Source organism: Aquarana catesbeiana, linkage group LG08 (assembly GCF_042186555.1).
Source record: "Aquarana catesbeiana isolate 2022-GZ linkage group LG08, ASM4218655v1, whole genome shotgun sequence".
NCBI classification, from domain to species: domain Eukaryota; kingdom Metazoa; phylum Chordata; class Amphibia; order Anura; family Ranidae; genus Aquarana; species Aquarana catesbeiana.
The window spans coordinates 48,529,650-48,542,797 of record NC_133331.1 but is presented as its reverse complement, the minus strand read 5'-3'; the positions used below and the strand labels follow the sequence as shown (position 1 = coordinate 48,542,797).

The following is a 13,148-nucleotide window of genomic DNA, read 5'->3' as shown; positions in this document are numbered from 1 at the left end:
TTCCTCCTCTGTCTATTTTATATCCTCCTATCTTTCACACTGTCCTTTCCATTATGTAGCTATAAGCTTTGATCTAATTTTTTACCATTATATTTATAGCACCGCCTGGTGTCATGAACATTGTTGACTACGATGATCCAGCAGAAAATGCTGAGAGCGAGGTGGATTCTGTTATGGAACCTCGAACTTACTTTCCTGAAACCCTTCTATGGTCGATTGAGCCAATTCCGTGAGCACCTTGTTTATTAATTTTACATTGTATAGAAGGTGTATTGACACTGAATTTTATTCTCAGGTCTCTGTTTTTACAACAAGCTGTAAATTGTATAATGGTGGTAAATGTCCCATCTGAGAAGATCTCTCACCCTCATCTCTGCTATCTTACTAGTAAATTTGTTGGTAGGTGCTGTCTACGTTCCCTACTGCAGGTGGCGCTCAACCACAGTGGCATTGCAAGGGGAGAGGAAGTCAAGAGGAATATGGTTCATCTTTGGTTTCCTGGGTCAGTGGGAAAGCTATCCGATTGGATGCTGTTTCCTCATGTGACTCTTGCTGCCATCTTGGGTCAGGCAGAGCCTATTTAAGGCCCTGGCTCCCAGGCTTGGCATGCATTTCGCCTGTGGGTAGTGTAGGGAAAAGTCACCCGTCTGACAGGGTTAGTGATTAGCGAAAGGGAGAGGTTCCTTATGGGTAGGGAAATGATAGGAACAAGCCAACCTTCCTGGAGTCCTCCCCCATTTGGGTTCGGACTGGCCAGGCTGCATTCCAACCCTCAAAACAGATTTTGTTGGCCTGAGACCTGCTCCGCTACACATTGCTGTTATATACCATGAGTGGCCCCGGTCGTGTGCCTTCCCACCAGGGTTTTTGTGAATTACTGGATTCTGCATTAATACAAATTCTGTACTTTACAACCATATTCTGTGTGTTTACTGCTGCCACACCACACTACACCTCCCCACATACTGAGCACAATATTGTAGATATCTAAATGGCCTGCGCCAGTTTGAAAAATTATTTCCCTTGATTTTGGTAAGTTTACCGAAAGGTGCTGTAAATTCAGGTAGTTCTTAATAGTACCACTTTGTAAAAAATGAATGCACTAAATTCAAAAATGATTGACTCCTATTTGTAGATAATGAAAGGGGAGGTAATTAAGACTTACTCTAAGTTGTTATGCGGAGACAGGCAGAGTGCCTGTTGCTTTACACAGTGTAGTAGAGCGGCATATTTGCTACTGCTAACCTGTCACTGTCACTGGTTGTTAAAGTTGCTGTCAGCTTCACAGTCAACAGCCTCCTAGCAACCAGCGATGCTGCAGTGGATGGAGCACAATGGGAAAGTTGAAACACTACTTCCCCATCAGGTCTGCTCTCACCCTGTAACTGGCAGTGGGTAGATTCTAAAGCCAATAGCAGGCTGTCTATTGGCTAATGATCCACCTCCTGCCTGCTGTCAATTATAATGGGAGCAAACCAGATGAGGAATTGTGTGTAAATCCCCACCGGTGCACCGCCGGGCAGTTGCAGGGAGGAAGCACGGTTGTACTGAGGGTGGAGTGTCTACAACAGGTACATGAATCCTTCGCTCGCACTGGCATTTATCATGTGGACGTGTGCCAAAATTCTAAGAAGTGTCTTAACCTCTTGCCTTCTGGGCGCTTTTACCCCCTTCCTGCCCAGGCCAATTTTCAGCTTTCAGCGCTATCGCATTTTGAATGACAATTGCGCGGTCATGCAACACTGTACCCAAACAAATATTTTATAACTGTTTTTCCCACAAATAGAGCTTTCTTTTGGTGGTGTGTAATCACTGCTGGGTTTTTATTTTTTGCTAAATAAACAAGGACCGAAAATTTTGAAAAAAAAAACCCAAACTTTTCCATAGCTTGTTATAAAATTTTGCAAACAGGTAATTTTTCTCCTTCACTGATGTGCACTGATGGGCACTGGTAAGGCAGTACTGATGAGGCGGCATTGATGGCCACTGATAGGCTGCACTGATGGGCACTGATGAGATGGCACTGATGAAGAGGCACTGATGAGGCTGCACTGATAGGCGGCGCTGATGGGCACTGATAGGTGCCATTGATGGGCACTGATATGGCACTGATGGGCACTGGTAGGTGGCACTGATAGGTGACATTGATGAGGAGACACTGGAGGGCACTGATTGGCAGCAGTGGTGGGCACTGATTGGCAGCAGTGGTAGGCATTGATTGGCAGCAGTAGGTGGGCACTGATTGGCAGCAGTGATGGGCACTGATTATCAGCAGTAGGTGGCACTGATTGACAGCAGTGGTAGGCACAAATTGTCAGCACTTTTGCAGAAGCCGATTTTCTCCCCTTCTCCATGCGCTGACAGCATGAGAAGGAGCGGTGAAGAGAGCCGATAACCAGCTTCTGTTGACATTGTGATCAGCTGTGTTTGCACACAGCTGATCATGCGGTAAAGAGCCCCTGATTGGCTCTTTACCTCAATCTATGTTCGGCAGTGCCTGTAGGACACTGCGAACACAGAGCGCGCTGCCCGCGCCCAGCAGCGGACGTAATCACAGGAGGCCGTCATATGATGGCTTCCCAGAACTGGAAGACGACACTATATCTACCATTTGGCTATTGCACAGTTGTCAAGTTGTTAGAGCCCTTGCACACTGGGGCGGTTTGCAGGCGCTATTGCGCTAATAATAGCGCCTGCAAACCGCCCCGAAAGTGCCGCTGCTGTCATCCCAGTGTGAAAGCCCCGAGGGCTTGCACACTGGAGCGATGCGCTGGCAGGACAGTAAAAAAAGTCCTGCCAGCAGCATCTTCGGAGCGGTGTGTATACCGCTCCCTTACCGCTCCTGCCCATTGAAATCAATGGGACGGCGCGGCTATACCGCCGGCAAGGCGCCTCTGCAGAGGCGCTTTGCGGTGGTATTTAACCCTTTCTCGGCCACTAGCGGGGGGTAAAACCGCCCCGCTAGCGGCCGCATACCGACGGTAAAACGCCGCTAATAATAGCGGCGTTTTACCACCGACGCCGCCCCCCGCCCCAGTGTGCAAGGGCTCTTAAGAAAGCTGCAGCCAGCTTCCCGACCGCGCTCCTTAACAACCAGCTTTTCCTACGCAAAGCTTTGTCCAATCAGGGAGCAGAATGCACTGTGCTATGTGCAGTGCATTGCAGGCCGTTAGCCCCACCAAACTTCCTGCAAATTCGGGTGTTCCCCTGAACGGGGCGAACAGCCAATGTTCGGCCCGAACTCATGTTTGGGTCAAACTATTCGCCAACCCTGAGCACAAGCAACATTTTTGTCCGTAGATATGTCTGATGGATGTCTTTACATTTGTGTGTACATGGGGGTGAGACAGGGTCAGTTATTTTTTGGGGGGGGGGGTTTAGTGCTTGGTTGTAACTTTGTTTTTTGACACTTTTTTTCAATAAAACTTTATATCACATGGGGAAAAAATGTTGCAAAACAAACTGATCATATCGAAAACCTTTTCCAACTCCATCCAAACGTTTAAAAAAAAATGTAATTGTTTACTTTTTAAAAAAGTTTGTAATAAAAAGAATACAGAGCTGGGAAGCATGGTAATTTAGTAGTAAGCACTGTGCCCTTGTAGCACTGAAGTTTCTAGTTAACATCATGTTTACTTTGTAGGCTTTTCTATGTTTTTATGCGCTTCCTCTGTGCTACAATTTCTACCCAATAACTAACCCATGGTCAGCTGTATTACGTTGGCCTTTGGGCACGGAATGATGGGACTGCTCCGTACATGGTATGCTAGCATTATGTAAACATGGGATATAAATTAGAAGTTGCCATGATGGAGCAAGTGTAATTATTAAAGGACCAAGTCCACATACACTATATTACCAAAAGTATTGGGACACTGCCTTTACACACACATGAACTTTAATGGCATCCCAGTCATAGTCTGTAGGGTCAGGTACTGACATTGGATGAGAAGGCTTGGCTTGCAGTCTCCACTCTAATTCATCTTAAATTCACACCAAAGGTGTTCTATCGGGTTGAGGTCAGGACTCTGTGCAGGCCAGTCAGTTACTCCACCACAATTTTTTATGGACCTTGCTTTGTGCACTGGTCCAAAATTCATTTAGTGGAGTGGAGATTATGGTGTGGGGATGTTTTTCAGGGGTTGAGCTTGGCCCCTTAGTTCCAGTGAAGGGAACTCTTAAGGCATCAGCATACCAAGATATTTTGGACACTTTCACGCTCCCAACTTTGTGGGAACAGTTTGGGGCTGGCCCCTTCCTGTTCCAACATGACTGTGCACCAGTGTACAAAGCAAGATCCATAAAGAGATGGATGAGCGAGTTTGGGGTGGAGGAACTTGACTGGCCTGCACAGAGTCCTGACCTTAACCTGATAAAACACCTTTGGTGTGAATTAGAGCTAGGACTGCGAGCTAGGCCTTCCTGTCCAACATCAGTGCCTGACCTCACAAATGCGCTTCTGGATAAATGGTCAAACATTCTCAGACACACTCCTAGCTGCAAAGGGTCGGCCAACTCAATATTGAACCCTACGGACTAAGACTGGGATGCCATTAAAGTTCATAAGCATGTAAAGGCAGGTGTCCCAATATTTTTGGTAATATAGTGTATGATCAGCAGAATAACTTCTCTGTCTGGATATCAAGAAATAAAAGAGAGTCTCATATTTATTGTATTTTGTAGTTCTTCTGGGTCCTCTGAAATTCCAGTCACCTTACCGGACACCATCACTGAGTGGAGCGCCCAGATGTTCTGTGTCAGTAATCGTGGTTTGGGTCTGTCTGCTGCAACCTCTATCATCGCCTTCCAGCCATTCTTTATTGATCTCCGACTGCCCTTCTCTGTAATTCGTGGTGAGAATTTGCAGCTCACGGCTTTGGTGTCCAACTACATGAGCCAGGAAATGATGGTAAATTGGCACTGTAGATTCCAAAACCAATTGTGCAATGTTAGTAAAGATATTAATCAGCTTTTTGTTTATGTTTTCATCATTTGGAAGAAAAGAAAATGCTCCACAACCTTCCTAGAACTTAAATTGGAAGTAAACCCATCAAAAACCAGTTGCCATGCCGGGAATGTAACTGTCACAATGGTTGTACTCTCAACCAAACTGTCAGACCCTCCAATGGCTGGTGTCATAACTGATCACATAAGCAGCATCATGGCAGTTGAAGATTAAACAGAGGCCATGATGGCAGCTTCCTTGGCTGAAAACGATCGGGAGGGTTTTCTTCCACTTTAACAGGAGGTAAAGCTCAGTTCCAGTTCAGTGTTTTTAACATTTAACGCATCACACATTTTGCAGTTAAGTGGTCATGAAACACTTGCCATATTAAACCTAAACTCCAGCCAAACCGCTAAAGATGAAATACATAAATGGGGACTGTTGATCAAGTCCTGAGATTTACACAGCACAGCCACATCTGGTAAGGTAGGGGACAAGTACCACTTACAGGTCTTCTCTCTCCCTGGGGAGTAGTGACCAGTCCTGGGACAAGGCCATCCAGCACCTAGGGCAAAGATGACAAACTGCGCCCTCCTCCCTCATTCATGATGTGCAGACTTGGGAGATCCTACACCCAGTAGTCACTAATTTGTCAAAATCACTGCTGCTTTAATTACTCCTGTCAGCAGGGGCGGACTGACAGCTCATGGGGCCATATGGAGATTATGGGGCCCCCGGGCAATAGGAGGAGATTATGGGGCCCCCGGGCAATAGGAGATTATGGGGCCCCCGGGCAATAGGAGATTATGGGCCCCCCCAGGCAATAGGAGATTATGGGGCCCCCAGGCAATATATTATGAGGCCACACAGTATACACACACACACAATATACACACACAGTATACATACACAGAATACACATACACACACTGAAAAGGTACTGGAGAGGCGGGGCAGCTATAATCTTGGGATTTTTAAAAAAACACAGATTACATACTGTCCCTGGTTTTATTGAGGCTGGCAACCCTGATGGGGCCCCTTAGTGGCATGGGGCTCTCGGGCAGTGCCCGAGTGCCTGAATGGTCAGTCCGCCCCTGCCTGTCAGCCTTGCAACAGAAGGAAGGTTCCCCCATCCCTATATAGTAAACCATTGCACTCAGAGCAGCTGCCCTCCTGCCCACCCCTTGTACTGGCCCTGTCTGTGACTGCAAAGTGAAATGAGAAGCAGCACACTAATAAGTTCAATGCTTTGTAACTTTGCTCTCTCTTCCTATCAGCGTGTCCCTTGATAGCACATGAGCACTACAGCACAACTGACCAGCTTTTTGTGCTCCTGTACATGGGCTGCAATAAGCTGATGTCAAGTCAAATTCAAGTTCTTATACTAGTTATTATTTTAAATTCAATTACGCCAGCCATAGGTGGAGCAAATTTCTTTCCTGCAACCACAGGTTGATCAACACAGTCAGAGGGAATTCCACCCATGGAGCCATTGTCTTCTCCCGGCAGGGAGGGGGAAGCCGTCCCCGCCGGGAGAGCACAGTGATTACTGTGAGTGGCTATAATAGAAATAAATAGAAATGTAAAATCCGACAGGCTGGTTGTACCCAAGTTGATCGATCAACTTGGGTACATTCAGCCTGCCCATACATGGTTCAAATCTCAGCTGGTCCTTTCTGAACTGGCTGAGATTCGAATCGTTTATGGTTGGCTTTATTATGCACTGATTTTTAATGAGTATAGACCTGCATAGCAGTGGCGGCTGATGCTCAATATTCTTGGGGGGGTGGCCCGCAGCCCCCCCCCCACTCGCTCGATTGCCGCTTCCCCCCATCGCTTGATTTCCGCATCGCCCACCAGGCCTCTCGCTAGCCCCGCACTTACCCCATCCAGGTCGCAGCTTCGGTGGCTTCCCCCCTGCGTCTCCTCCCGAGTCTCAGCGGTGGCTTCTCCTCCTGGTCAATCAGGACTCAGGACTCATGGCCAATCAGGTCTTAGGACTCCCGGCCAATTGGGTCTCAGGACCCACTTCCTAATTGGCTGGGAGGAGAAACAGGAAGACAGCGAATATTAATGTCACACAACTGGGTGGGCTCGGGGTGCAGTGCTCTGCACCCCGAGCCCACCTTTTTTTTAAGCCAATTAGAGCCTCAGACTCAAATAATGGGCTTAAAGAATTAAAAAAAACATTGAAATCTATGCGTCTGGCTCACTGCATGTAGATTATGGGCCGGGTGCATGGATTGGGGGGGGGGTGCCCCTAAACCCTGCATGAGCGGCCGGCACTGCTGCATAGATTGATGTGTCTTTTATCTGCCTGACATTCAACTTTAACAATTAGAAAAGCTCTTATATGAAGGAAATTGCAGTATATATTGTAATTAACTGGAAAGGCTTTGATGTTTAAAGGGTTAGTTCACCTTTAGTGACTTTTGCCAACATATCCCTGCATCACATCATCCTCAATACATTAACATGCTGTACTCCGTTTTATTTAAAAAATGCTTGATTTTCATGCAGTCTATTCCATTGCCCTCCCATCTCCGTCCTGCAGATGGCAGGACATACCGAGCATTGGATGCTGGGCACCGGGAACTCACAAACGAGCACTCAGATTGATTCTACCCACATTGTCTGTTCTCTTTCACTCTCACACAATGCTGAGCTAACTCTTTAAACTGCTTCTTTGTGCAGCTGTTCACAGATAGGTTGACTCTTGAGATATATGAAAGTTGCCTCGTGATGTTGGTGAAATTGTCCTCTGTCATTTTTTATTCCTGGCGGTAGAACAGTGGAGCAGAGTTTTACCAAGAATCAACAAGAGGTTCATTGTCCGGAGAGATTATTTACAATTATTTATGTGTTCACAGATTCAGTCAACATTAGCTGAATCTAACGATTACGTCCTGAACAGCCCCAAGGACAACACAGTCTGTGTTGGTGGAGGACAGAGGAAAGCGATCTCATGGCAGATGACTCCAACCGCATTAGGTAACTAAAAAACATTATTTTTATATTAATTTATTGTATTAAAAAGGCAAAATACAATAAATTAACAATGGAAACGTTGCAGTCCGGTCATCTATAATTATGCAGGAATGTCTGCAGACTTATTTAAATTGTACCTCCTGTCATATAAAAGGAGTTTGTGTCTCTGCCCCTCCCACAATGGGGAGATTTCCTGCAGTAATTTGTGTCTCTGCCCCTCCCAGAAATATGGAATTTCCCTGCAGTAGTTTGTGTCTCTGCCCCTCCCACAATGGGGAGATTTCCTGCAGTAGTTTGTGTCTCTGCCCCTCCCACAAGTGTGAGATTTCCTGCAGTAATTTGTGTCTCTGCCCCTCCCAGAAATGTAGAATTTCCCTGCAGTAGTTTGTGTCTCTGCCCCTCCCACAATGGGGAGATTTCCTGCAGTAGTTTGTGTCTCTGCCCCTCCCACAAGTGTGAGATTTCCTGCAGTAGTTTGTGTCTCTGCCCCTCCCACAATGGTGAGATTTCCCCCCAGTAGTTTGTGTCTCTGCCCCTCCCAAAATAGTGAGATTTCCCCCCAGTAGTTTGTGTCTCTGCCCCTCCCACAATAGTGAGATTCTGCTGCAGTAGTTTGTGTCTCTGCCCCTCCCACAATGGTGAGATTTCCCCCCAGTAGTTTGTGTCTCTGCCCCTCCCACAATGGGGAGATTCATTCTTTGCAATGTTCTTGTTTATGGACAGGTTTGCATTTTCGGTTGTTCTGACATTTATTATTGACAATCCCTCTACCTGTGCTGGTTCTGTTTGGTTCCAAGACTCCATCACACGTCTGCTACATAATTAATTAGACTGAGATTGTTTAACTTTTTAACAAACCATATTTAACCTTTCTGCAGGCCTGCTGAATATCTCGGTCACCTCCCAGGCTGTGAATGGTCAGTGCGGAGGACAGAGCGCCGTGATACCAGACAAAGGCAGCAGAGACGCCGTTATCCAAACTTTACTGGTTAAGGTGAGTATTAGGGCCCCAAATTTCACAAGTCCAATAATGTAACAAAGACTGATGTGACTGGCTCAGTGCCCTCTGTACAGCACTGTGGAATATGTCAGAGCTATATAAATATATAATAATAATAGTGTGAGATTGTGAAGAGACTATAAGTATACCCACTGAGGTCTTTCCCTGCCTGGTATCTATAGAGATATCTGTCCATCAGTTCAGCTAACATCTACACTGCAGTCTGTGCCCAACCTACGTAACTATTTCATTCTGTATTCCTTTGATCTTGACAATGATATTATTTTTTTGTGTGCTGCTCTATAAACATTTGACCTCCTGAAGATTTACCCCCCCTCCCCTTCCTGACCAGGCCATTTTTTTGTGATACGGCACCGTGTTACTTTAACTGACAATTGTGCGGTGGTGTGACACTGTACCCATATAAAATTAATATCCACAAATAGAGCTTTCCTTTGGTGGTATTCGATCACCTCAGCGGTTTTTTATTTTTTGCGCTAAAAACAAAAAAACGTACATTAAAAAAAAAAAAACATTATATTACTTTCTGCTAAAAAAAATATCAAATAAAAAATATAAAAAATCTAATTTCTTTATCAGTTTAGGCCAATATGTATTCTGCTACATATTTTTGGTAACAAAAAAATCTCAATAAGCGTATACTGATTTGCGCAAAAATTAAAGCGTCTACAAACTATGGGATATGTTTATTTATTTTTTAAATTTTTATTGTTTTGCTAGTAATGGCGGCGATCAGCGTCTTATAGCGGGACTGCGATACTGTGACGGACATTTTGACACTAATTGGCACTTTTTGGGGACCAGTGACACTAATACTAAAAACACTAATCAGTGCTAAAAAATATGCACTGTCACTGTAATAATGACACTGGTTGGGAAGGGGTTAACATCAGGGGCGATCAAAGGGTTAGCTGTGTGCCTAGCCTGTGTTTTCCTACAGTGTGGGTGGTGCTCTTACTAGGGGAAGACATGGATGCATGTCCCTGCTTTCCAGAGACACAGGATCCATGCCTTCCCTGCTGACAGAACGGCAATCTGCCTTGTTTACATAGACAGACTGCAGTTCTGCTACTGTACTAAATGATCCGTGGGCGCCGTCTGAAATCGAATCTGCGGTACCCACTGATCAGCTCTCGCTGTGAATAATCACAGTGGGAGTGAGCCACCGATGCCATGCATGCGCGCCCCCTGTCCAGAAGCGCCAGATCACAAATTATATATATATATATATATATATATATATATAATCTGTAGCAGTAAAACTGCTATGAGGTGGACAGCAAATGGTTAAAATGCATGTTTTAAAATGTGTTTTTTTGTTTTTTAGCCCGAAGGGACCTTGGTGGAGCAGGCTCACAACTCCATGCTGATCGTTGAAAGTACGTGGATCACTCCCCCAAGACACTTAACAGAGAAGATCATTAGAGGCATTCCAGTCTATGAATGAATGTCAATGCAAATCCATTGTATTTAGGATGGAGTTGTGTGCTGTGTGTGTATAAGAGCTTTAAACATAGATATTTATCAAGCCTTCAGTCTGGGATGTATTTGCCTGAAAGACCTCTGTTCCTTTATTTTTTATTTCTAGGCCTTTTTACGCTACACAGTACAAAGTAACATGTTATACCTTTACTAATCTGAATATCAATAAGATTTATTTCTTGTATTTTGTTTAGAAGGAACCATTGTGCCAGAGAAAATCAATCTTGAGCTGCCCAAATCTTACATTGTGGGTTCTGAGAGAGGATTTATTAGCTTTACAGGTAAGTAGTAAAAGTAATAGAATCCTGACTGTCAAATCTATGGCACTGCTGAGGGACTTCTATATAATTCTCCTCTCCTGAAATACTCTGCACTGCTAGAGGAATCTGCTCCTTCCTCTATCCAACTCTCCTCTCCTGAAATACTCTGCTCTGATGGAGGACTCTTCTCCTTCCTCTATCTAATTCTCCTCTCCTGAAATATTCTGCTCTATTCTGCTCCTTCCTCTATCCCACTCTCCTCTCCTGAAATACTCTGTTCTACCAGAGGTCTCTGCTCCTTCCTCCATCTAACTCTTCTCTCCTGAAATACTCTGCACTGCTGGAGGACTCTGCTCCTTGCTCTATCCCACTCTCCTCTCCTGAAATACTTTGCACTGCTGGAGGAAGCTGCTCCGTCTTCAATCTAACTCTCCTCTCCTGAAAGACTCTGCTCTGCTGGAGGACTCTGCTTCTTCCTCTATCTAACTCTGCTCTCATGAAATATTCTGCTCTACTCTGCTCCTTCCTCTATCCAACTCTCCTGTCCTGAAATACTCTGTTCTACCAGAGGTCTCTGCTCCTTCCTCCATCTAACTCTCCTCTCCTGAAATACTCTGCACTGATGGAGAAAGCTGCTCTGTCTTCCATCTAACTCTCCTCTCCTGAAAGACTCTGCTCTGCAGGAGGACTCTGCTCCTTCCTCTATCTAATTATCCTCTCCTGAAATATTCTGCTCTACTCTGCTCCTACCTCTTTCCAATTCTCCTCTCCTGAAATACTATGTTCTGCTTGACTCTGCTCATTCTTCTATCTAACTCTCTTCTCCTGAACTAATCTGCGCTGATGGAGGACTCTGCTCCTTCCTCTATATAACTCGCCTCTCCTGAAATATTCTGCTCTACTCTGCTCCTTCCTCTATCCAACTCTCCTCTCCTGAAATACTCTGCTCTGCTGGAGGACTCTGATCCTTCCTCTATCTAACTGTCCTCTCCTGAAATACTCTTAACTGCTGGAGGACTCTGCTCCTTCCTCCTTCTAACTCTCCTCTCCTGAAAAACTCTGCTCCTTCTTCTATCTAACTCTCTTCTACTGAACTAATCTGTTTAACTGGAGGACTCTGCTCCTTCCTCCATCTAACTCTCCTCTCCCGAAATACTCTGCTCTGCTGGAGGACTCTGCTCCACTAAGTCCATAAAGACATGGATGAGCGAGTTTGGGGTGGAGGAACTTGACTAGCACGCACAGAGTCCTGACCTCAACCCGATAGAACACCTTTGGGATGAATTAGTGCGGAGACTGCGAGCCAGGCCTTCTCCTCCAACATCAGTGCCTGATCTCACAAATGCACTTCTGGAAGAACGGTCAAGCATTCCCATAGACATACTCCTAAACCTTGTGGACAGCTTTCCCAGAAGAGTTGAAGCTGTTATAGTTGCAAAGGGTGGGCCAATGCAATATTGAACCCTACAGACTAAGGCTGTGATGCCATTAAAGTGCGTGTAAAGGCAGGTGTCCCAATATTTTTGGTAATATAGTGTATCTGAGAATTAATCAATCCTGATGTATTGACAGCTTATCTCATTTCTTGAGATGCCAGGACAGTACAAATACCCTCAATTGATCCCTTTTTGGAAAGTAGATAGTCCAAGATATTTAGAAGTATGGCGAGTTTTTTAAAGTTGACATTTTTTTTCACAATTTTTTTTTTTTTTTTTACATACTATAACCAGTGCAGTACAGAATCATCAAATAACTGGTGTGGTGGTGATTAGCAACACTGGTGATAGTATGTAAATAGTGAATTTCACTATTATAAGCAACCATTTCTACTGAATTAAAGTGATTAATTTGGTGTGTATTGTTTTGATTGTCTGTGACTGGCCACAGCTAATCACATAGTACAGATGGGCTGTCTGTACCATGTGATCACTGTGACCAATCACAGCTAGCAACACAATTGTACACAATGAATGGAAGCCATCCATTGTGTTTAGTTGTCATGTGATCCACTGTGATTGGTCACAGCAATCACATAGTACCGGCAGTGGCCTGGTACAGTGATCTGTCATCGGCTGTGTCCAGTGGACACAGTGGGTAACAGATTGAGCGACGGTATGGCCCGTTCTGGGACGACGTCATATGACTTCCACCCGAAAAAAAGGATTGTCCTGCCCAGCTGTCATTTTGTTTATAGGCTGGGCGGGAAAAGGTTAAATATTCTGCTCTGCTGGAAGATTCTGCTTCTTCTTTCTAACACTCCTCTCTTGAAATACTCTCCTCTGCTGGAGGACCCTGCATCTTCCTCTATCTAACTCTCTTTTTCTAAAGCACTCTCCTCTGTTGGAGGGCTCTGCTTCTTCCTCTATCCAACTCACAGGCTTTTCTTTAATGTATTTTAGACACTAGGTACTCCTTCTATCTCGTTGATATCTCTCTTTCCCTCATTTTCTCT

At 45.0% G+C, this 13,148-nt stretch overlaps 1 protein-coding gene across 10 annotated transcripts in view; it reads left to right on the top strand.

Annotated features, from left to right (window-relative positions):
• Window positions 1–13,148, top strand: part of LOC141105739 (alpha-2-macroglobulin-like protein 1) — a 251,128-nt gene that overhangs the window by 186,019 nt on the left and 51,961 nt on the right. For all 10 annotated transcript variants that reach the window (XM_073595819.1, XM_073595817.1, XM_073595811.1 and 7 more), the window contains 6 exons: window positions 100–229; window positions 4,684–4,909; window positions 7,816–7,936; window positions 8,812–8,927; window positions 10,282–10,333; window positions 10,631–10,717. In XM_073595819.1, coding sequence (XP_073451920.1) covers window positions 100–229; window positions 4,684–4,909; window positions 7,816–7,936; window positions 8,812–8,927; window positions 10,282–10,333; window positions 10,631–10,717 — 732 coding nt within the window. The remainder of the gene's footprint in view (window positions 1–99; window positions 230–4,683; window positions 4,910–7,815; window positions 7,937–8,811; window positions 8,928–10,281; window positions 10,334–10,630; window positions 10,718–13,148) is intronic.